General features: G+C 54.6%; 2 protein-coding genes across 8 annotated transcripts in view; one reads left to right on the top strand and one right to left on the bottom strand.

The window, feature by feature from the left end:
* The first annotated feature begins 634 nt into the window (after window positions 1-634).
* NAGPA (N-acetylglucosamine-1-phosphodiester alpha-N-acetylglucosaminidase) lies at window positions 635-18,855 on the top strand. Of its 6 annotated transcripts, none has more exons than XM_082362299.1 (15): window positions 637-1,703; window positions 1,793-2,251; window positions 3,245-3,384; window positions 4,363-4,471; window positions 5,568-5,696; window positions 6,181-6,386; window positions 6,491-6,538; window positions 7,584-7,712; window positions 7,873-8,004; window positions 8,090-8,153; window positions 9,574-9,849; window positions 12,256-12,391; window positions 16,346-16,556; window positions 17,100-17,271; window positions 17,473-18,849. In XM_082362299.1, the coding sequence occupies exons 1-11, from the start codon at window positions 1,618-1,620 to the stop codon at window positions 9,782-9,784; spliced, it is 1,713 nt and encodes a 570-aa protein (XP_082218425.1). In that variant the 5' UTR covers window positions 637-1,617; the 3' UTR covers window positions 9,785-9,849; window positions 12,256-12,391; window positions 16,346-16,556; window positions 17,100-17,271; window positions 17,473-18,849. The 6 variants fall into 6 exon arrangements, with proteins under 6 accessions (XP_082218428.1, XP_082218425.1, XP_082218426.1 ...); XM_082362300.1 differs by adding an exon at window positions 13,644-13,749 and having other exon boundaries at window positions 17,100-18,849; XM_082362302.1 differs by having other exon boundaries at window positions 635-1,703; window positions 9,661-9,849; window positions 17,100-18,855.
* Window positions 16,802-21,606, bottom strand: part of SEC14L5 (SEC14 like lipid binding 5) — a gene marked incomplete at its 3' end in the record, with an annotated part of 41,515 nt that continues 36,710 nt past the window's right edge. The window contains exons 15-16 of one of the 2 annotated variants that reach the window (XR_014236072.1): window positions 19,974-20,220; window positions 16,802-17,045 (exon numbers count right to left, since the gene is read on the bottom strand). Coding sequence is in view for 1 of the 2 variants with exons in the window: in XM_082362241.1 (XP_082218367.1) it covers window positions 20,115-20,220 (106 nt within the window). Of the gene's footprint in view, window positions 20,221-21,606 lie in introns of both variants that reach the window. The other variant, XM_082362241.1, reaches the window with a different exon arrangement.

The following is a 21,606-nucleotide window of genomic DNA, read 5'->3' as shown; positions in this document are numbered from 1 at the left end:
GAGGGAAGAATATTTTCTGTGCCTCTCTTCTAGCTTCTGGTGGTTGCCAGCAATCTTGGGCATCGCTTGGTTTGTAGCTGCATCACTCCAGGCTCTGCCTCTGTCCTCACGTGGTCTTCTTCCCTCTGTGTGTGTCTCTCTCTGTCTCTTCTCTTCTTCTAAGGACACCAGTCAGATTGAACTTATGGCCCACCCTACCCTAGTTTGACCTCATCTTAACTAATCACACCTGCAAAGATCCTATTTCCAAATAAGATCACATTCTAAGGCTCTGGGAAGGATGTAAATTTGGGGAGACACTATCCAACCCAGTATACTGACCCTGACTGGCTCTAAGGGGCACTGAAGCCGAATCCAGCCTCTGTACCCTGACACTGAATTAAATCTCGGAGACAGAGTTTTGAGTGAAGTAGGAAAGAATAGCCTTATTGCTTTACCAGGGAAAGGGAGCCCCAGCAGGCTAATGCCCTCAAAACTGTGTGTCCCAACCTGGAGGGTGTAGTGAGGAGTTTTATAGTAATGGTTCAAAGACGGTGTGATCAGCTCGTGGACATTCTTCTGACTGGTTGGTGGTGAGGTAAGTGGGAGTCAGCAACATCAACCTTCTGGTTCTAACCGGTCTGGAGTCTACATGCTGGTGGGCAGCATACTGTTAACTTCTCCCACCTGGTGGGGGTTTCAGTATCTGCAAAACAGCTCAAAGATATTATGTGTGTCCCTTGAGGAGGAACCAGGACTCTGCCCCGAGGCTGCACTATTGTTTCTTGACTGCTCCTCCCTTATCTCCGCATCCCCTCCCTTCCCTGATTAGCAAATGTTTGAACCTGCCCTTTGGAACTCAGGGAAGGTCAAGGAGGCTGAATGAAACCTATTTCCTGTAGTCAAGAAATAGGGGACACAGAAAGGTTGTCGTGCCCAGGAGCCCCACAGGGTCCTGCTTGTTATCAGCAGTGGCTCAAAGAAAGACCTGAGTTCAAGCACTAACGGTGCTCACTGTGGAAAGAAAGGGGCTGGCCTGGCTCTGAGTACTCTTGGCACTGAAGGACAACTAGACTTGTGCCGGCGCCTGGGTGACCCATGCATTACAGTGGCACCAAAAGGCCACCTAACCCTGGACACTGCCTTGGGCGAGCTACAAAGGACGCTATGTGGACAACTGTCAACATTTGAACGTGACCTGTGGTTTAGTTAATAGAACTCTATCAATGTTAAATGTCCTAATTTTACTTGACCTGTGCTTATGTAAGAAAATATTCTGTAGAGGATACAAGAAGTGTTTAGGTGAAGGCTCACGATGTCCATAGCTTGGTTGCAAATGGTTCCAAAAAAAAAAAAAGTCTATGAATAAAGCGCAAACGTTAACAATTGGTAAAGATAAATAAAAAGTATACGAGAATTCTTTATACTACTTTTTTTAACTTTCCATAGACTTCAAATTACATCAACGTAAAAACTTCCCGCCACCCCAGCGCCCGCCCCTTCTAAAATAACATAGTAAATTACAGGAAGCGATCTCGGGATTTCCAAAAAAGTATAAGCAACTCAGAGCTAAAAGCTGCCACCAGAAGTCCTGAGTCATGTGGGGTGGGCCCACATGACCGGAGGCTCGAGTCCAATATGGCGGCCTCCATGGGTCGCTGCCTTCTCGTCTTCATTTCACTGCGCGGCTTCCTCGGTGAGGCGTCCGGCGACCTCGGCTCGGGGTGAGTACAGCTGCCGGGGGCAAGCCTCGTTGGGGGGGTTGCCCCAGACCCGGGCACAGCACTGCGAGCTCACGTCTGCCCCATCCCAGCAGGGCCTCCCGCGACGATGACTTGCTGCTGCCTTACTCCCGCCCGCGGGCGCGCTCTGCCCGGGACTGCACAAGGGTGCGCGCCGGCAGCCGCGAGCACGAGAGCTGGCCGCCGTCCCCCTCAAACCCCGGCGCCCGCGGTCCCGCCGTACGCATCTTCGTCTCGCACTTCGCAGACCGCGCGGTGGCCGGCCACCTGACGCGGGCCGCCGAGCCCCTGCGCACCTTCTCGGTGCTGGAGGCCGGCGAGCCCGGCGGCTGCGCTTCAAGGCGCCGCGCCACGGTGGAGGAGACGGCGCGGGCGGCCGGCTGCAGCGTCGCCCAGAATGGCGGCTTCTTCCGCATGGACACGGGCGAGTGCCTGGGGAACGTTGTGAGCGACGGGCGGCGGGTGAGCAGCGCCGGGGGGCTGCAGAACGCGCAGTTCGGGATCCGCCGCGACGGGACCCTGGTCACCGGGTGAGGCGGCAGGGAGTCCCGTGACTGTCTAGGCCCTAGATTCTAGAGCAGAGGGCCTGAGAGTTGAGGTGTAGCCGTGCCGCCGTGTTCAAGTCCCCTAACCAAACTGAGCCTCCGTTTTCTCATCTTCAGGATGGGGAAAGTAATGCCTTCCTTGTAGAGTTTATTCATTTTCCAGTATCGTGTAGCGCTTGCTTTGTGTCGGTCAATGTGCTGCGTACTGGGGATATAGCTGTGAAAAAGCACAGTCTTTGGCCTTCAAAAAAGGACACCCCCCCCCCATTACTAGGAAAAATAAACAAAACCCAGGAAGATAATTAAGTTAATTCAAATTATGTATGTGCAGTGAAGTAATGAACAGATTGAACAGATTGTAAATAGAGTGTTGAGTTTCGGGAAGGTGATCAGGAAAGACTTGTTTGAGGAGGTGACCTTTGAGTTGAGACATGAAAATTAATCACAAGTCAGCCAGAGTCAGAACTGGAGGAAGAGCATTGCAGTCAGAAGAAACAGCAAGCACTAAGGCTCAGAGGTGCAGAGGGGCTTGGTGTGTGTGAGGGACTGAAGGAAGGAGCAAAATGTCAGAGGAGGACAGGACCGACTTTGGTCATTTATTTATTTTGAATTTGGTCATTTAAAAGCTTGCTCTGACCCTGCTGGATACTAGGCTGGTTGGGCCGTAGTAGAAGCAAGGAGGCCAATTAAGAGGCTGTCGCAGGTATCAGATGGTAGTTTGGCTGGGGTGACGGCCTGAGAGATTGAGGGCCATAGGTGGACTTGTGATCTGTTGGGGATGGTTGTTTCTGTTAAATGAAGTGGAGATTGGGATGCGCGGACTGTTTGCAAAGATTGCTTCCAGGACCAGGCAGGTTCCTGGGCGTGAGGAGGAATCAAGTAGCCAGGCGGTGGGGCGGGCGGGGGTAGTGGGGGGGGAGGGCACTACCTGCAGCTGCCACTGCTTTTGACTGAATCTCATGCCTTCCCTGTGTCCAGGTACCTGTCTGAAGAGGAGGTGCTGGACACTGAGAATCCATTTGTGCAGCTGCTGAGCGGGGTCGTGTGGCTGATTCGCAATGGAAGCATCTACATTAACGAGAGTCAGGCGGCTGAGTGCGATGAGACACAGGAGACAGGTGGGGGAGGGGCAGTGAGTATGATGAGATGTGGGTGATGAGTGGGGGTGTTGGCAACAAGCCTCTTGAAAACCAGGACCGGTGGGGTGGTGGGGGAAGTCTTTCAACAAGTACTATTCTAGGTATTGGGGATCAGTGGGGATTAAAGCAGATAAGATCCCTGCTTTGTGGAATATATAAGAAAGGAAATAGATATAAATATACTGAAAAGAAGTGGTAAGTACTAAGAAAAAAAAGTTGGAGGAAAGGAGCTATGGACAAGAGAATAGAGAAGTGTTCCTAAAATGTCTGTGGCCCAGCAGCATCAGCATCACCGAGGAGCCTGTTATAAATGCAAAACTTCAGCCCCTACCCCTGTGCCTCAACACTACAGAATCAGAATCCCTGGGGGTGAGGCCCAAGAGTGTGTGTTCTAAGGAGCCCCCTGTGTGATTCTGATTGACGTTCGATTTTGAGAACCACTGGGATATGGAATACTGGGACGGGGAAGGTTCCCCATGGCCCTGATGTGGAAATGGGCTGTTTTAGACTGTGCAGTCAGGGAAGGCCTCATGGAGGAGGTGACTTAGATCAGAAGGCACAAGCCATGGGAAGAGCTGGGGAGAAGTGCAGTCCAGCCAGAAGTAGAAAGTGGCTGCAGGGTGTTCAGAGGGGTGGGCCCCCAGGAGATGAGGTAGAAGAAGCAGGCTAAGGAGGTCATGCCAGGCCTTGGTAAGGCATTTGGATTTTGTTCTAAGGACAGTGGAGGCCGTTGGAGCGTTCTCGCCTGGAGTTTGATCTTGATTTACATTGAAGAACAGCCCTTTGGCTACTCTGTGGAGACTGACTGGGGCGGGGCACGGGAAGGGAGATGTTGCATGCATAGACCTGGAGGTGGAGAGTGGTGTCTCTGTGGAGAGGGACTGGCAGGAAGTGGCAGGCAGAGCTTAGTAGGCCTCCCGAAGGGCCAGGTGATCAGCCAGGCTGCCTCTCCTTCAGGTTCCTTCAGCAAATTTGTGAACGTGATGTCAGCCAGGACAGCCGTGGGCCACGACCGGGAGGGGCAGCTGGTGCTCTTCCACGTGGACGGGCAGACGGAGCAGCGGGGGTGAGTGCTGTGAGCCAGGGCCTCTAGGCCTGGGCTGAGTCCTGCTCTGAGGAACTTCTGCCCACCAGCAGCTGCCCTTCTGACCTCCAGCTGTTCCCTGGGGATGTTCGCACCCATCTGTTCCCTGTCTTCCCACAGGCAGAGGGTCCCTAGATCTGTCCCACTTCCAAGAACTCATCATCTTCCACACACTTGCTCTCGGTCTTGCCAACTTAGGGCCTCATCTCTCCTGAGCTCTGATTGGGTGAAAGGAAATTATCACAAAGTTAGCTGGGAGTAGACCTCGGTTCCAGTCCTAGCTTGGCCATCTGCTGGCTCTGTGGCCATAGACAAGTCATTTGACCTCTCTGAGCTGCTGTTTCCTCCTCTGTAAAGTGAGTGTGCTAGTCTGCTGTTGCTGTGTAACAAATTAGCACAGGCAGCACTGATTTGTTAGATCAAAGCTCTGTAGGTCAGGAGTCAGTGGATGGGGGGGGGCCCAACTGAGTTCTCTGTTCAGGGTGCCCCATAGACAAAATCCAGCTGTTGGCCAGGCAGGGTGCTTATCTGGAGCTTCTGGGGAAGAATCCTCTTCCCAGCTCATTCAGGTTGTTGGCAGAATACAGTTCCTTGGAGTTGTAGGACTGAGGTCTTTGTGTCATTGCTGGCTGGGGGCCTCTCCACTCATGAGGCTGCCCACATTTCCCCTTATGTATATACTCTCCTCTTGTACATCTTCAAGCTGCAAAAGGTGTGTCAAATCCATCTAATCCCCTTGTATTTCCAACCTCTCTCACTTCCTTTTCTGCCTCAGCCATAGAAAGCTCTCTGCTTTTAAGGGCTCCTGTGATTCCATTGGGGCCACCCAGAGAATCCAGGACAGTGTGCCCATTTGCAGACAGCTGTGCCATGTATCATAACATGATCAGGAGAGTGATCTCTTGTTATAGTCATAGCTTCCCGGGATTGGGACAGGACACCTTTGGCGGGGCACTTAGAAATTTGCCTGCCATAGCGGGTGTGTGATACTGTTCACTGTGGAAAGTAAGATGCATTAACCCAGAATTGCCACATTAACGGCTGTGGCAAGGTCAGTAGCACTGGTCTTGTGCCGCAGCATTAACCTGTGGGAGATGGCGGAGTTCCTGCTGAAACAGAACGTGGTCAATGCCATCAACCTGGATGGAGGGGGCTCTGCCACCTTCGTGCTCAACGGGACCTTGGCCAGTTACCCGTCCGATCACTGGTAAGCATACGAGAGCCCCCTTGTTGAGGTCCAAGGCCAAGCTTGTCCCCGACTGTCTCATTCAACAAATATCGAGTACCTACTCTGTGCCCAGCTCTGGGGATTCAGCAGAGAGCAGGAGGAGCCAAGACCCCTGCTTCTCGCTGCTTACAGGAAGTATATGTAACGTACCAACACTGCCCAGGCCGATGGAAGGGGGTGATTGGTCAGGAAAGACCTGAGGATAGTGAAGCATGAGCTGAGATCTGGAGGATGAGGGGCTAGATGGGTGTGGGAGAGCCTTCTGGGCATAGAAGAGCGTGTGCAAAGGCCCTGGGGTGGAAGGGATTGTTGGGGGTGGGAAGAACCTGTAAAAGGCTGGAGAAGGGATAATGAAGGAGAGGCAGGGAAAGGCAGCCCTCAGGGGCTGCAGTGGGGGGGGTTTGAGGGGTTGCTGGGGTGGCCAGCACTTCATCCTCTCTTCACACTCCTGTTTCCTCTGCAGCCAGGACAACATGTGGCGCTGTCCTCGCCGCGTGTCCACCGTGGTGTGTGTGCACGAGCCCCGCTGCCAGCCGTCTGACTGCAACGGCCACGGGACTTGCGTGGAGGGGCGCTGCCAGTGCACGGGGCGCTTCTGGCGGGGCGCTGCCTGCAGCGAGCTGGACTGTGGCCCCGCCAACTGCAGCCAGCATGGGCTCTGCACGGAGAGTGAGTGGGGCTCTTTGGGAGGCAGCTCCAGCCCGGGCTCCCCGCTCTCACTGCCCCAGCCCTGCCCGGGCCCTCACCTGACCTTCTCGGTCTTGTCTTGGCAGCCGGCTGCCGCTGCGAAGCTGGATGGACAGGGTCCAACTGCAGTGAAGGTAAAAGCCACCAGGCCAGCCTCCTCCCTGGCCCCCCGGGCACACGGGAGAGGGTGAGCCTGGCAGCTGCGAGCCTCAGCTGCCTTTATCCCTGCCCCCTGGTCTGCAAGTCGCCTCCCTCTTGTCTCATGCTTTTGCCTCACGTGTAAATCACTGTATTAGTGTCCTGGGGCTGCTGCGACAGATTCCGCCAACTCAGGCTTAAAACACTACTTTATTCTCTCACAGTTCTGGAGGCCGGAACTCCATAATCAAGGGGTCATTAGGGCTGCACTGGCACTGAAAGGTCTGGGGGAGGGTCCTTCCTGCCTCTTCCAGCTTCTGGGGGCCCCATGCATTCCTGGGCTGGTGGCTGCATCACCCCCATCTCTGCCTCTGACTTCACAGGCACAGCCTTCTCCCCTGTCTGTCTCCAGTCTCCCACTCTGTCCTCTTAAAAGGACCCCAGGCCACTGGACTTGGGTCCACCTTAAGTGCAGGATGTTCTCATTTCAAGATTCTTAACTTAATTGCATCTGCAGAGACGCTATTTTCAAATAAGCTCACATTCACAGGTTCTGGAGATTAGAACATATCTTTGGGAGGACACAGCTCAACGCAGTTTTAACCCTCCATAGCTTAAACCCTTAGTGGCTTTCTTTGGCTCTGAGTGAAAAATTTGAACTCCTCAGCATGACCTGCCAGGCCCTGGGGGCTCCAGCCACGCCCTGCTCTCCAAGCCTCAATGTCAGGTCCTCAGAGGCCTCCCCACCCCACCTCCTCAGTGCTTTGCTGCTGCCACACTCGGTCCCATCCCGCCAGCGTGTGTCCTCCCTTGTCCTTTGACACCTGTTTTCTGGCTTGCTGGCTGCCTGCCCTCCATGAGACCACAGCCTCGGGGCCTGCCACGTACCAACTTCTCCAGAACTATCTGTTGGAAGAACATGTGAACCTACAGGGCCACTTGGGGCAAGAGAGATGCGTTTGCAATCTCGTTGGCCTCAGCCTGGGGTGGGGTTGGGGGGCAGGACCAGATTTTGCAAAGGCCCTGCTTCCCCCATCCCAGCGTGCACCAACGGCTCCTTCGGGGAGGACTGTGCCAAGAAGTGTCAGTGTCATAATGGAGCCACCTGTGACCCAGTTCGGGGGACCTGCGCCTGTCCCCCTGGCTTCACTGGAGACATCTGTGTGCAGGGTAAGCTGGAAGGGGCCCCTGACTCAGCCAGGAGGGAGCCCTGCCCAGGGGATGCTTCTGCATCAGCTCAGCTCAGCACACCCCTGGGCCCATCCGGCAGTGCAGAGAGAGGCCCTGCCACCGAGGCCTCCACCTCTGTCCTCCTGGCTCCTCCCTGCAGAGTGTCCCCTTGGCTGGTACGGGCCAGGCTGCCAGAGCCCTTGCAAGTGTGAGCACCAGTGTCCCTGCGACCCCCAGACCGGCAACTGCAGCCTTGCCTGGTCACGCACCTTGAACAGCATCCTCTCCCGAGGTACGGCCCCTCCCAGGCTCCCTGGGGACAGTATGGGGCAGACCCCTCCTCTCCCAACCTTCAGCCTCTCCCTGGCATCTTGCAGTGAAACAGTGTCTCCCGCCACCCGAGGACACCCTGCGGGCAGGAGAACTCTCCCTTTTCACCAGGTAGGTGCTTTTCTGGGAGCTGCTGCAGGGGTGGGAGGAATCCCCCCTCCCTCTGCCTTCGAGGCGTGGCCTCCACTCAGGGCCTGGGCAGGGCTAGGAAGTGGCAACTGGGCACCAGATGACAATTCTCTGACATAAGCACAGGGAGAGTCCTAGGTGAGGCTTGCAGCCACCTGTGCTGTCCAGGGAGATGCCAAGAAGGACCCTGGCCACCACCCCAGTGGAATCTAGGGGGCAGGGTGTGGGCTTTTTTCTCAGCCTCCGGTGCAAGAAGCACGAGGCCCTGAGCAGTTCATGTCATTTCTCTGACACCTGGGGGTGTTCATCCCTCGTGTTGGGTCTTTATTTTCTAGTGCAGGGGGTCTTCAACTTGACCTCCAGGGGAGTGTATTAAAAGAGAGAGCTGGGTTCAAGAACCAATGCTGTTGGTCTGGGAGCCCCACTTGGAGAACCTCTCTTCTCATGGTTCTCACGTCCCATAGCCCCCTGGGTGCCCTGCCCAGCCCCATCCTCTCAAAGTGGGAAGCAGGTGTAGGTGTGAATGAAAAGCCCCTTGGCCTTGTCCTGGAGGCAGCACCTGGGAGCTCATCACAAATGCAGATCCCAGATCCCTCCTGGAGGTCCTGACCCTGTGAGTCGGGTGGGGCCTGGAGGAAAATCCTGGAAGTGTGCTGGGAAATGCAGCGGAGCAGGGACAGTGGTTCCCGGGAGCCCTGCACCCCAAGCTCAGGCTCCTCGGGTGTGAGACCACGTGGTCCTGCAGTGAGGGAAGGGGAGCCATGGGGTACTGAGGGGCACGGCTGCAGGCCCTGCTGCCCGAGCAGTCTGCTTTTGCGTTGAGGGCTTCAGACAAAGACTCGCGTGAAGGAAAAAAGATCACTGAAGGACCCCACCCGTCCCTGCCAGCTCCCTGCCTTGGAGGAAGGGGTGCGGGTCCTCCCTGCTCTGTGTGCTTTGAGGACTCTGGAGAGAACCCAGCCTCTGTTGTCAACATCCCCGGAAGCACAGAATGCAAACTGCTGCCTCCTGGGGCAGATTAGGTCCCCAGCTGAATTATATGTGGCCTGTACCCATTGAGATGAACACTTAATTTAGCAACATCTGAAACTCAGTAACGTTCACGTAAAAGTCTTTTTTTTTCCACAGCTGCTCTTGAAATATCAGGAGATGTGGCCGCACCGGCCTTAGTCCCACATAACAGCTGTCCCCGCTGCTCCCGAACATGCGTGGAGTGTGCCCCCCACCCCACCGGGCCCGTTTGTTCCTCGACAGTTCCTGTGTGGTCCCTGGAGGCCCCTGACCCTGTGCCCCTGTTCTGGGAGGAGGAGCCAAGTGAGGGGAGGGAGGGAGCCCCTCCAGCACACCCCCAGCCCGAATCGCCCAACAGTGTCCCCATTCGGGGTTTCTCTCTTGCCCCCAGGACCACCTGGCTGGCCATCACCTTGGCCCTGGTTTTCCTTCTGCTGATCAGCACGGTGGCAAACGTGTGCTTATTCCTCGGCTCAAGGGCAGCGAGGAGCCGGCACCTGGATGGGGCCTATGTGTACCACCCACTGCAGGAGATGAACGGGGAGCTCCCGGCTGCTGAGAAGGAGCCAGCAGGTGACACCTGTAACCCCTTCAAGGACTGAAGCCTCCAGCTGCCCGTCACAACCTGTTCTGGAGGCTCGTTTCCATGAGCTCTGGCTTCTGCAGGGTAAGTTCCAAGGCCTCTGACCATCTGGGTGGTCTCGACCCACGTGCCAAGCCAGGCTTCTGACAGCACCTGTGCCTCAGCCCCTCACCTGGCCGCCTGCCGTGGCACATGCAGCCCTAGCAATACAGCGCGCCCTGGAGAGACTCTGCCTCCTTCCCCGCCTGCCTGTGCCTGCTGTTCACGAGGCCTGTCCCCCAAGGGCCTGCCCCGCTGCTGCCAAAGAGCCTCCGGCCTCTGGGGGCAGGGGCCGCTGCCAGTGGAACTCATGATGACCGAACCGTGGCCAAGTGGCAGGGTCCAGCCAGCCCCCTCGGATGGGGTGAAGAGACTATGGCCACATCAGGGGACCCTTTTTCACAGACCTCATCACCGAACTTGCCAACTAGAATTCTATTTCCTGTCACGGGCAGCTCCTTAAAGGGAAGAGGGGTGAAATCATGTTTACAGGCTCTCTACTTTGTCCTGCCACCCAGAGGGTTTTTCTACCACTTGAATAAATTGATACAATAAAAGGACCCCTGGAGCGGCATCCGAATGCAGAATCGTGGAATTGAGGGACCCCCTAGATTTTGACAGGTGGGGCTGCTTAACCTGAGTCAGGGGCATGTCCAGCTCCCTTATCTATTTTGTTTAATCCAGGGGTTCTTACTTTAAAGTGTACTCGAATCACCTGGAAGAGCTCGCTAAAAATGCAGATTCTGGCCTGGGCTGGAGCCTGAGAGTCTGCAGGTCTCACTGAGCTCCCAGGTGATGGCTGCAGGTGTCTGGACCACACTTTGAAAGAGAAAAGTTTAGTCCGCACCATGTTTTAGTAGAATTTAAATTAGTTACCAACGCTTAAAAGTCAAGAGATTAACTCCAGTTCTCTGGTTTCTCTTTTTTTTAATAAATATATTCATTTATTTATTTTTGGCAGCGTTGGATCTTCGTTGCTGCGCACGGGCTTTCTCTTGTTGCGGCAAGCGGGGGCTACGCTTTGTTGTGGTGCGCGGGCTTTTCACTGCAGTGGCTTCTCTTGTTGCGGAGCACGGGCTCTAGGCACACGGGCTTCAGTAGTTGTGGCTCGCGGGCTCTGGAGCGCAGGCTCAGTAGTTGTGACGCACGGGCTTAGTTCCTCCGCGGCATGTGAGATCTTCCCAGACCAGGGCTTGAACCCATGTCCCCTGCATTGGCAGGCGGATTCTTAACCCCTGCATCACGAGGGAAGTCCTCTGGTTTCTCTTTAAAAGAAAGAGAGAGCTCGAAGCCCCAGCTGATGCCCTCCTGCCGCAGCAAGGAGGCAATGACTTGTCCGAGCTGAGAATGGCTGGTGCGGTCTGGATCTGTCCGCTCCAGCTCAGAACAGCCCCGGCAGCTGGCTTCCCTCGCCTGTGACCCGCATCCCTGCGAGTATTAGAGTTTGTAACTTGTGGCCTCGAAGGGTCTTTAGGAAGTGCCTGGAGACACCCTGCCCCATGAATATATATCACACTGTGTGCTTAGAAGATTTGGGGGGAGGGGGGTTGGGGGAGGTGCTGCTGTTTCCAGCAGGTCCTCAAATAGATCCAGGCATGTGATGGACTGAATGTTTGCGTCCCCCCAAGGTTTGTATGTTGAAGCCCTAACTCCCAATGTGATGGTATTTGGAGGTGGGGCCTTTGGTTTAATTAAATTAGGCTTAGATGAGGTCATGAGGGTGGTGCCCTTAGAAGAAGAGGAGGAGGGCTTCCCTGGTGGCGCAGTGGTTGAGAATCTGCCTGCCAATGCAGGGCACACGGGTTCGAGCCCTGGTCTGGGAAGATCCCACATGCCGCGGAGCAACTAGGCCTGAGAGCCACAGCTACTGAGCCTGCGCATCTGGAGCTTGGTGCTCCGCAACAAGAGAGGCCGTGACAGTGAGAGGCCCGTGCACCGCGATGAAGAGTGGCCCCCGCTTGCCACAACTAGAGAAAGCCCTCGCACAGAAACAAAGACCCAACACAGCCAAAAATAAATAAATAAATAAATATTAAAAAAAAAAAAAGGAGGAGACAGGAGAGCACCATCTCTGCGTGCACACAAAAGGACAACGCTGTGAGAACACACGGTGAGAGGATGGCCGTCTACAAGCCAGGAAGCGGGCCCTCACCAAGAGTGGAATCTGCCAGCACCTTGATCTTGGACTGTAACTTAGCGGTTACCTAGTGCTGTGCAGAAAACGAGCCCAGAACTGGTGGCTTTAAACAACCAGTCATTGCTTCTCATGAAAAATAATTGTTTCTTGTGCTTCTAAGGTCAGCTGGCTGATTCTGTTGATCTGGGCTAGGATCAGTGAGTCCAGCTGGGCTCACTTATGTGCCTGCCATCAGCTAATGGGCCAGCTGGGGCCTGGTCTGGGGTGGCCACAGCTGAGGACATAGCTCTGGTCCGCGTGGTGTCATCCTCCAGGAGGCTGGCTCAGGCTTGGGATGAACGTGGAGATGGGGATCCAGCGAGAGATGTGAAGCCTCTTGAAGCTTCACCCCTTGATGAAAAGCTGCAAAGGAACATGAATGCAGGAGGCTGACTGAACCCATCACTGCAGGTGAGCTACTGTAACATGGGTCTAGTTTCACTTTAGACAGGAAGTATTCGGTTCAGAGAAGTGAAATGTCACAGGCCAGCTCCCAGCCTCCAGGTTCCTGCAGGGATGCATCTGTGGGTCTGTATGTCTTTGTCTCCCCTGGAGACAGGGTGTGGAGAGCTGCCGTGCCAGCCTGCGACATTCCCTACAGGGAACAGGACGTTTGGGTCCTACAGTAGGTGCCACAGGCCAGGATCTGTCGGTGTCCTGGGGCACATCTCATCAAGCACCTAGTGGACCCATCAGCCCACAGCCCACAATACCCACCACCAAGCCACCAAAAGTTCTCCCTTCTCACTCAGCCCCTGTCCTGAGTTTGTGACCAGGTTGGAGGAAGGAGGGGAGTGGCTTTCACAGCATGTCCAGGAACTTGACCGCCACTTGTCCAAAGATCCAGGAGAATGCTACAGGTTTTTACTCCTCCTTCCAGAAATATAAACAACCAAGTTCACGTGTTCCTCCAGGGACCTTGGGTTTCATCTCCACCTGGAAGTTTAGTTTTGTATTTTGCTTTTATTTACTTATTTTTTGGCCACGCTGTGTGGCATGCAGGATCTTAGTTCCCTGACCAGGGATTGAACTCATGCCCACTGCAGCGGCAGCGCAGAGTCCTAACCACTGGACTACCAGGGAAGTCCCATATTTTGCTTTCTTTTAATGAACCCCTGGGCTGCTTTGATGTTTTGCCGCCAGTGTTCAGGGGTAGGAAATAGTTTCAAGAGCTCAGACAAGTTCCCAGGCACCTTAGAATCGATTTGGCATATTCCTAAGACAGCTCCCAAGCCTGGCTGCGGGTCTGAGTGTATTCCCCCAGAATGACCCACTGAATCAGAATCTCAGGGGCGGGAGTTAGAGGGTCAAGGAATCTACAGGGAGCACCCCCGGGGGTCCTGAGGCAGCAGGCTGTGGAAACCCTTGTCTTGAAGGGTCTGACGTCCACTGAGGGCATCTTTGTTCTCAGCTGTGCTGGCAGCTGGCTGGAGAGTTACAGTGCTGGGCACAGGCCTAGTGGACTCCAGGCCAGAGAGAGCACAGCAGTAGCCGGGGAGGGTCCATTGTGGCGTGCCTGAGGGTCCCTAGGACACTCTGAGCCATGTGAGTCCTGCCCACATTCGCCCTCCCTGTGGCCTTTGGATTTTTAAAAAATTTGTCACAAGCAGGTATCTATCTTTTTAAATTTTATTTATTTAAATTTTTTTTTTTTTTTGGCCAGGCTGTGCAGCTTGCAGGATCTTAGTTCCCCGACCAGGGATTGAACCCAGGCTACAGCAGTGAAAGTGCCGAGTCCTAACCACTGGGCCACTGGGGAAGACCCACTGGTATCTATCTTTGCCCAGCATCCAGTCTGTCTTCTTTCAGTAACTTCCCTTCTTAGGCTGGGTCCCCTGGGAGCAGAACCTGACACTAGGATGTGAGGGCAAGTAGTTTATTTGGGAGGCGACCCCAGGAAGCCCTGCTGTGGGACAGAAAAGTGAGTCTGGGAAGGGAAGGCAGCCCGTACATGGTGCCTGAGTGAGCAGCTCCCACTGTGGGCGGCCAGGCTCAACCCCTGGGACCTTTGGGGGGTGGAGAGAACACCTCGGAGTTGGCCACCTGCTCACGGGGAACCGGGGGTGTTTATCAGCCTACATTCATTCATCAGGTTGAGAACTGCTCTTGGGGGTTAACTCCCTGGCACTTCCAGTCTGCCCTTCTCAGGGACGGGGGGATGCTCCAGCCACGAGAGGTAGCCATCAGAGAGAGAGTTGCAGGTTCATAGATCCAAATGTCCTCTGCCCAGGGAAGGTGGGCAGGGCATCGAGAGCCACAGCCGAGAGCCTCCCTCATGTTGCCTTTTGGTAATACCTCTCCCCCAGTCTCCATCCTTGTGGTTTGGCTGGCACTGTCACCTCCCTCCAAGTCCCAGGTGGTCTCAGTGGATGATTCAGAGATAGGCATCTGTCCCAATCGGCCAGTCAGAGCCCACCCTGGAACTTCTGCTGGAAGTGGGGGTGAGAAACTCTGCCAGGATTGTCCAGCATCCAGGGTGTGGGCCACATGGAGGAGAGTGATGCCAATATGGAGAAGAACCCAACCAAGAAAGGGGGATGTTTGATCCCCTGGATCCAGCTATACCTGAAGCATTCTTGGACTTCCCAATTACATGGACCAGTAAATCCCCATTTTGCTTGAGAGAGTTTGTGTTGGATTTTGGGGTCTCTGCAACCCCAAGAATCTGAAATTCATGACATGCCACCCCAGCAGGGGCACATTTTGGACTCGGGAATTTGCAGAGCTTAGATGGGACATGGAGCAGGAGGCAAAATAGTGTCTGAGATTCTGGTACCTACCTGTGGTGTTCGGGGAACACCTGTGACACGAATATACAGGAGCCTAAGTCATCGGTACTGCTGGTCGGGGGTTAATATGGACTAGTTATGGCAGTGCAAGTGTCCTTTCCCCACCCCATGGGAGTGATGGAAGACTCCCGGGCACAGAATGTGTACTAGAAGTCCTGGTGGCCTGACTTGGAACCCCAAGAGTTATGTGTGTTGGGCAGTTGCCATGGTGACATGTGTCTCAGCTGCTGCGCTGCTCCTTATCTAATTTTAGTATCTGGAAAGACCCCAGAAAAAGATTCCAATCCTGGGGTCAACGGGTGGGCTCAGGGGCACTGAAATGGAAACGGGATTCAAGTGTGATGCCACAGCTTTCATTGGATTCTCGAAGGGTCTGTGTCCTGGCTCCAGGACTCTTAGGTCAGGGGTTTCAAATTGTGCCTTTTGAGGACCCGCATTTCTCAGCAGTGCCTTGGTGGGCGCTGAAGGGAGGGGAGGGGAAATGGGCTGGGGAGAAGTTTGAGAGCCACCCCATGCCTTTCCTTCCCGCTCTTTCCAGCTCCTTCCAGGCTCTGCCCAAACTCCCACAAGAGCTGCTTGCACCCTGAGACCCGCCTCCTTTGCAGAGGCCCCCTGGCCTCAGAGGGAGACTTGGTCCCAGAGGAAGCCTCTGGGCCACAGGGAAGCTGTGTGTGTTGTGTTCTGCCCTCTCTGGACCGAAACCCCAAGGGGCCTCCCAGATGTCAGCAGTGGGACCTGACCCCAGCTCGCCTGCCGCAGGGAGCTCTTCGCCACAGAACAGCCATGGCGGCTGGCTGTTCTGAGAGCCCCTGCCCAACAGCTCCTGGGCAACCAGTGGAAAAGCAGCAGCTGATTGCTTCCTCTCGGGTGTGGGGGGGAGGGGATGGGGGGCGCCTAACGCAGCCACAGGAACCGCACCTCCTCTGCTCCCCCGACAGCCCTTGGCCTCCTGCCCCAAAACAAGGGACCCTTCCAGTGGTTAGGACTCAACGCTTTCACTGCTGGGGCCCCGGGTTCAATCCCTGGTTGGGGAGCTAAGATCCTGCAAGCTACACGGCTGCGGCCAAAAAGGGAATCCCATGATGCCTGTGACACCTTACTCCGTGTCCCAGGGGAGCTCGCAGGAAGGACAGGGGCCACCCCAGACAGGCCCCCACCCCCTCCTGATGTCAGGACTTGGCTGTCCTCTGATGCAACTCTGGGACTTGGGTAAAACCCAGGGGAGAGGGCAGAGCAGCCCAGGAAGATGCACAGCAGGGCCCTCACCTTCACCTGGATACCTGGCAAGTAGAATCCAGGAGCCCACTCCCAAGACTCGGTGTTGGCAGTGATGAGTGGGGCCTAGAGGCCCACATTTAATACACTGAAAACTGCACGTGTGTCTGTTCATGCACTGTATGCATATGTGGTGGGTTGAATAGTGTCGCCCCAGAATTCGTGTCCACCCAGGACCTCAGAATGTGACCTTACATGGAAGCAGCATTCTTGCCAGTGTAATTGGTTAAGGGTCTTGAGATGAAATCATCCTGGATTTAATGGGCCCTAAATCCAATGACTGGGTGTCCTTATATAACAGGAGACACAAAGAGGTGACGGCCAGGTAAAGACAGAGGCAGAGACTGGAGTGATGTGGCCACAAGCCAAGGAACACCAGGAGCCTCCAGAGGCTGGAAGAGGCAGGAAGGATCCTCCCCTAAAGCCTTAGGAGGGAACACAACCCTACCAACACCTTCATCTCAGACTTCTGCCCTCCGGACTGTGAGGGAATCAATTTCTACTGTTTGAAGGTACAACTTTGTGGTAATTTGGTACGGCAACCCTAGGAAACTAATACACTATATTTGTGCTTTATATGTTAAAAACGTGATTTTTTTGTGCTCCCCTCTTCCCCCCAAGAACCAATCTGCAGCCCCTTGAGGGTGTTGTCACCCGTGTTGAACACGCTCTTCAGTCTTTTAAACAACAGCTGAGTAATTCTTGAACAAACCCAGGGAAACCTCCAGGGTTCTAGGAAGTGGACAACAGAGGTATATCCAAATCTAAAACGTTTAATGCTTCTGGTTGGAGCAAACGGTCAGGTGAACAAGAAACATCGTGTTTTCCTGGCTGAAACAGACTGTGTGATCAGTTCATTTTACAGGGGGGAGAAATTCCAGACGCAGGGTAGGAAAAGTCTCAACCCATGGGGGGAACATTCTGTAGCTTGCTGAGGGAAATACCACTTGAAATGATGCTCTTACAGATGAGTGGATGTGCCCAGAGAACACAAGCAGTTTCTAAAAAGGGAAAGTCAGAGGTAACTAGTATCCCAATCTCCCACTTTTCTCCAGATGCACAGTGTGTAAAACAGTGACGGCTGTCCTCACAGGAAGTCTGGAGTCTTTGGATGAGAAGCATTAAATAATCAGAATAACCACTGACTCTTATCAAGAACTTTCCATGTGCCAGGCTGAGGACTTCACAGCCACTCTTGTTTCATCCTACTACAATCCACTGAATGAGGTAGGCACTGCTATCCCTATTTTACAGATAAGGATATTTAGGCAAAGAGAGGTTAAGTCACCTGCTGGAGGTCACACGGCTAGTGAAAGGATGGCTGGGGCTTGAACCCCACTTTGTCGAGATTTTACGACCCAGGCTCCTAAACCCAGTGCCTGGGCAGGTCCTATTGCTAATGGGCCATTTCTGTCCTGGCCACAATAGGTTAATGAACAAGATGGAGAAAGAAACCAAGCCAAGGAGCTTCCAGCCCTGGGGTCTGGGGAAATTTAGAAGCCAAGAGCTTGGCAGCGCTTCCTTGGATTTTTAACCCCAAGCCTCCCAAAGGTAAGAAGAATGGCTACTGATTGATGATGCTCCAACATGGGCCCCAGGGACCTCCAGCACAGAAGAACAACAGCAGATGCCACTGTGGTCACCTGCTGCTCCTGTGGCCCAGCTCCCTTTGTCCATTGGGTGACTGGCCCTCCCCTACTCCACTGTTGGCTTCTGGAGGGAATGTCGATCACAGGACCCCCAGCCTCTTGGCCAGTATGTCCACAAGAGTGAGCACGTGACTTGCCCAGGGCCAGTCAGAGCCTTCTCTGGGATTTGAGATGGAAAGAGTCTCTTTCTGGCTTAGAGATTGAGAGCCCTGTGGTTGTAGGCTAGGGGCTGCTGGCAGCCACCTTCCCCTGCAGGTGGAGGAGAGGACAGGCCAGCATGCAAAGTGATGCAGAACCAAGAGGCCTGGGTGAGGCTAAGGATCAGCACATGAGCCTGAGGACACTGGGCTCCTGGATGCAGCCATACCTGGAGCAAGCAAGCACCACCCTCGGCCATCCCAGTTACAGGAGCCAGGGAATTCCCTTTGTTGCTTAAACCTGTTTGAGCTGGGGCTTTCCCGAGGGAGGGAGGAGAGCAAGCTCTCAAAAAGAGAGGGCTGAGGCTCTTTATCGCTGCTGCTAAGTCTGGACGGCTGATAGCCGACCTTCCTCTCTGGAATCAGCAGATCCAGGTACCACTTGTCAAAAGCCACTTATAACCTCAAGTGAAGGAAAGGCTTCTCCATCCTTCACTGGGGGCTAGTCCTAGACACTAAGTGTGCGGGGAGTGCCAGGGCAGCTTACCCCAAAATGCTTCTAGTTTGTAGAGACAAGCTAGAAATTCACCTAAAGATAGTTGAAAATACCGCAGATTGCTCCCAGCGATAAACGCCTGGTGACATGGGAGCAATTAGTTTTAAGAATGTCTCCAATCTTCCTCCCTCTCTCCCTCGTGCATGTACACATACACCTTAATGCAGGATGCAGAGTTTGGGATTTTGTTCCTATATCTGAGAAGTGAACTGAAAACCTTAAGGGTGGGCAAGGCTCCCTCTCTGCGGGGAGAAGGGGTTCTCTGAGGATGGCTCCTTCCCTCTCCTCCAGGTATGGGGTTGAGGGTGGCGTGGAAGTAGGTCCTTGCCCCGTCATGCCGAGCTTGCATGGAGGTGACATCCCCGTGGTTGTGAACTCACCCCTTGGGCAAGGTCCAGCGACTGGGTGTCAGCCAGAGACAACCCCAACTGTAAGCAAAGCTGTGAGATGAAAGTAACGCTGAGTCTCTCGCCCCAGACTGTGGAGCTATTTCATTGAAGTCCCTCCCAGGCAGATAATGCAAGTGAGTGATGTGGGCTAGGGGTGGGTTGATAGAGAGGGGTGGGGGCTGGGGTGGCCCCATCCAGGGGCGCAGCTGTGTTGTCTTTACACAGCAATAGTGGCTCTGTTTGGCCAACACTCCTATATGCCTAAGTGAAGCTGTAAATCCTGATTTCTGTGTGAAATGCCCCAATTTTTAAACCTTTTGTTTAGGCAAAAAACAAAAACACTAAAAGCAGGCCAGATCAGACTGCAGGCTGCCAGTAGTGACCTCTGACCTGTTGCCTTTTTGCAGGCCCAGGAAATGAAAGGAGAAATGTCCTCAGACCCCAAGGAGACCCACACCCCTCCCATGCAGGAACTTGGGGAAAGTCTTTCAATATTGGAGCTGGTTCTGGGGGTCAGATTTGCCCCAGGGCAGCTGCAGCAAAGTCATAGCCCTCACCCCACAGGGGAGTCCTGATGACACATTGAGAGCCTGGATCCAGCCTTACCTGAAGCAAGTCCTCCTACACTGGCCAGTTATATGCACCCATGAATGGTCACCCTTTTTTGTTTAAGCCACTGGGAGGTGACTTACAACCAAAAAAGTTACAATTAAACAGATTCCCAGGAGAGAAAGGGACCTCCAGAGAGTATAAAGATAGCCAGAGCTGCTTTATCACTGCCTGGAACTCAGCAGAAAAGCTGGGCCTTCCCACCCTCTTCAAGTCAGGGGTGGTCAGGGTTAGGCCTGCCCAGTGATGTGCTGGGAAAATGAATTTCAAGTCCAGGGTAGGCGGCTCCCCCACAAAGTGGAGCCTGTAACTCATATAACTGCTCACCAGCATATCTTGGGACCCAGGGCATCGCTACGGGTTTAGATGCTATGGTGAACACCCAACATTCCTGCTTCCTATGGGAGGAACCCCAATAGTCTTAGAAGGCCCCTGAGAAAGGAGGCTACCCCAGGGAAGCAGAGCCAGAGGTGGCGGGGGGGGGGGCACTGAGCCTGATGACATCCCTGAGCCCCCAAACCTGAACGTGGTTAGCCCACCCCTTGGCTTTTCGTACGCGAAGCCCCATCGGAGATGATTCTGTTCTCACCACTTCAAGAGCCCACGGGGCTCCAGCCAACCCGACTTTGGCTATGTCCAGATCCAGGGCTGCAGCCCACACGGTCCCAGGCCTCGTGGATACTTGTGGATGTGGGAGGCGAGCAGGCTGCCCCACAGGGCTGGGTCCTGACTATCTGGAGACCAGGGAGCTGCTGTGGGACTGGCTGGAGGAGGAGGTGGTGCTGCTGAGCTGGGAGAAGCGGCTGCTGCAGGATTCCAGGCTGGACATGGAGCCCCTGGGGAGGGAGCACACAAAGGTTGCCTTCTGGTGGTGACACAGGCCTGGGTGCAAATGAGGCCCCAGGGCCCTTTCCACAAGGCTGGTAACCGCCCCAGGCACAGAGGGCAAGTGCAGAGGGAAAAGTAAGTGAAGCTGTGATGAGAAACGAAGCCCAGCCCATTTCCCTGCACCCCCTTCCCCGCAAGAAGAGCCCAGCCTTCCACCTACCATTCAGGGGCTTCCCTGACCCGGGGGCCTAGCATGGCCCAGAGGGGACCCCGTTATCTCCAGCCTCCCCTCTCCGCCTCCTTTCAGCTCCTCTGACACCTGCCTCCCATCTCGGGGCCTTGTGTGTCTGCACCTGCTGCCAGAAGCCTTTTTCTCCTGCCCAATTTGTCCAGTCAGATCCCACTCCAGACTACGGAGCAGCACTGTCCAGGAGACCTTTCTGCTATGACAAATAACAGATGTCCCATATCTGCGCCGTCCAACACGGCTGCCATTGGCCACATGGGGCTGCTGGGCATTCTAGATGTGGCTAGTGTGACCAGGAACCAAACTTTTAATTTTATTTAGTTCTAATCGCTATGTTTAAATTGTTACCTTTGGCTAGGAGCTACTGGGTTAGAGAGTGCAGCCTTAGGGCCCAGCTACTCAAAGCGTGGTCTGGGGACCAGCAGCACCAGCGTCTCCTGGAGCTTGTTGGAGCTGCAGATTCTCAGGCCCACCCCAGAGCTGCACAATCAGAGTCTGCATCTTGACGAGCCCTCCAGGTGATCGTGTGCACACTGCCTAGATCTCAACTCCAATGTCACTTCTCAGACACCTCCCCCACACCCCCGCACCCCTGCCCACCCTGTGCCAGGCCTGGTCCTGGGCTCTGACAGCGCCCTATGTTAAGGCCTCTAGCACCTCCTGGAGTGTGACCTTGAGCAAGGACCCCAGGCTGGAATAACTTCATAGCATTTATCGGTGCTTGGGTGTGGTTACATGGTCTCCTGCTCCATGATGGAAGACCCTGTCTGTCTGGTCCCCCCCAGGGCCACTGGTTGCCCACTGAGAGCAGCCTTGAACTGGTTCTCTCTTGACACTACTGAAGGGCAGGGCAGCAAGGTTCCCCCACACTGACCAGACAAGACAGGCTGGCAAGCAGCATCTGGCCCACCCCTCAGCCTCCACCTGCCCTTCCGAAGGCAGCAGCCCCCGGATGCAGGTGTCTGTGTGTCTGAGTCCCTCTGGACCTCAGTCTCTCTCTCCCTCACTGAGCCCCAATGGCCAAAACAGGCTGCTTCCCAAAGGAAATCACCACCCTCTGACACCCTGTTTGGTCTCCCTTTGGAGTAAAGATGCTGGCCCAGCATTTTTCTTTTTTTTGGGGGGGGGGGTGTGCTTACGGCTTGTG

This window comes from Balaenoptera borealis, assembly GCF_965194805.1.
Source record: "Balaenoptera borealis genome assembly, chromosome: 16".
In the NCBI taxonomy this organism is placed as follows: Eukaryota; Metazoa; Chordata; class Mammalia; order Artiodactyla; family Balaenopteridae; genus Balaenoptera; species Balaenoptera borealis.
Note: the sequence above shows the minus strand (reverse complement) of the source record. Positions and strands in the feature narration are given on the sequence as shown.

Coding starts and splice junctions, on each gene's coding strand:
- NAGPA (XM_082362299.1), top strand. CDS start 1,618: ATGGCGGCCTCCATGGGTCGCTGCCTTCTCGTCTTCATTTCACTGCGC. Junction 4,472..5,567: donor GGGCAGACGGAGCAGCGGGG/GTGAGTGCTGTG, acceptor CTTGTGCCGCAG/CATTAACCTGTGGGAGATGG. Junction 8,154..9,573: donor GAACTCTCCCTTTTCACCAG/GTAGGTGCTTTT, acceptor TCTTGCCCCCAG/GACCACCTGGCTGGCCATCA.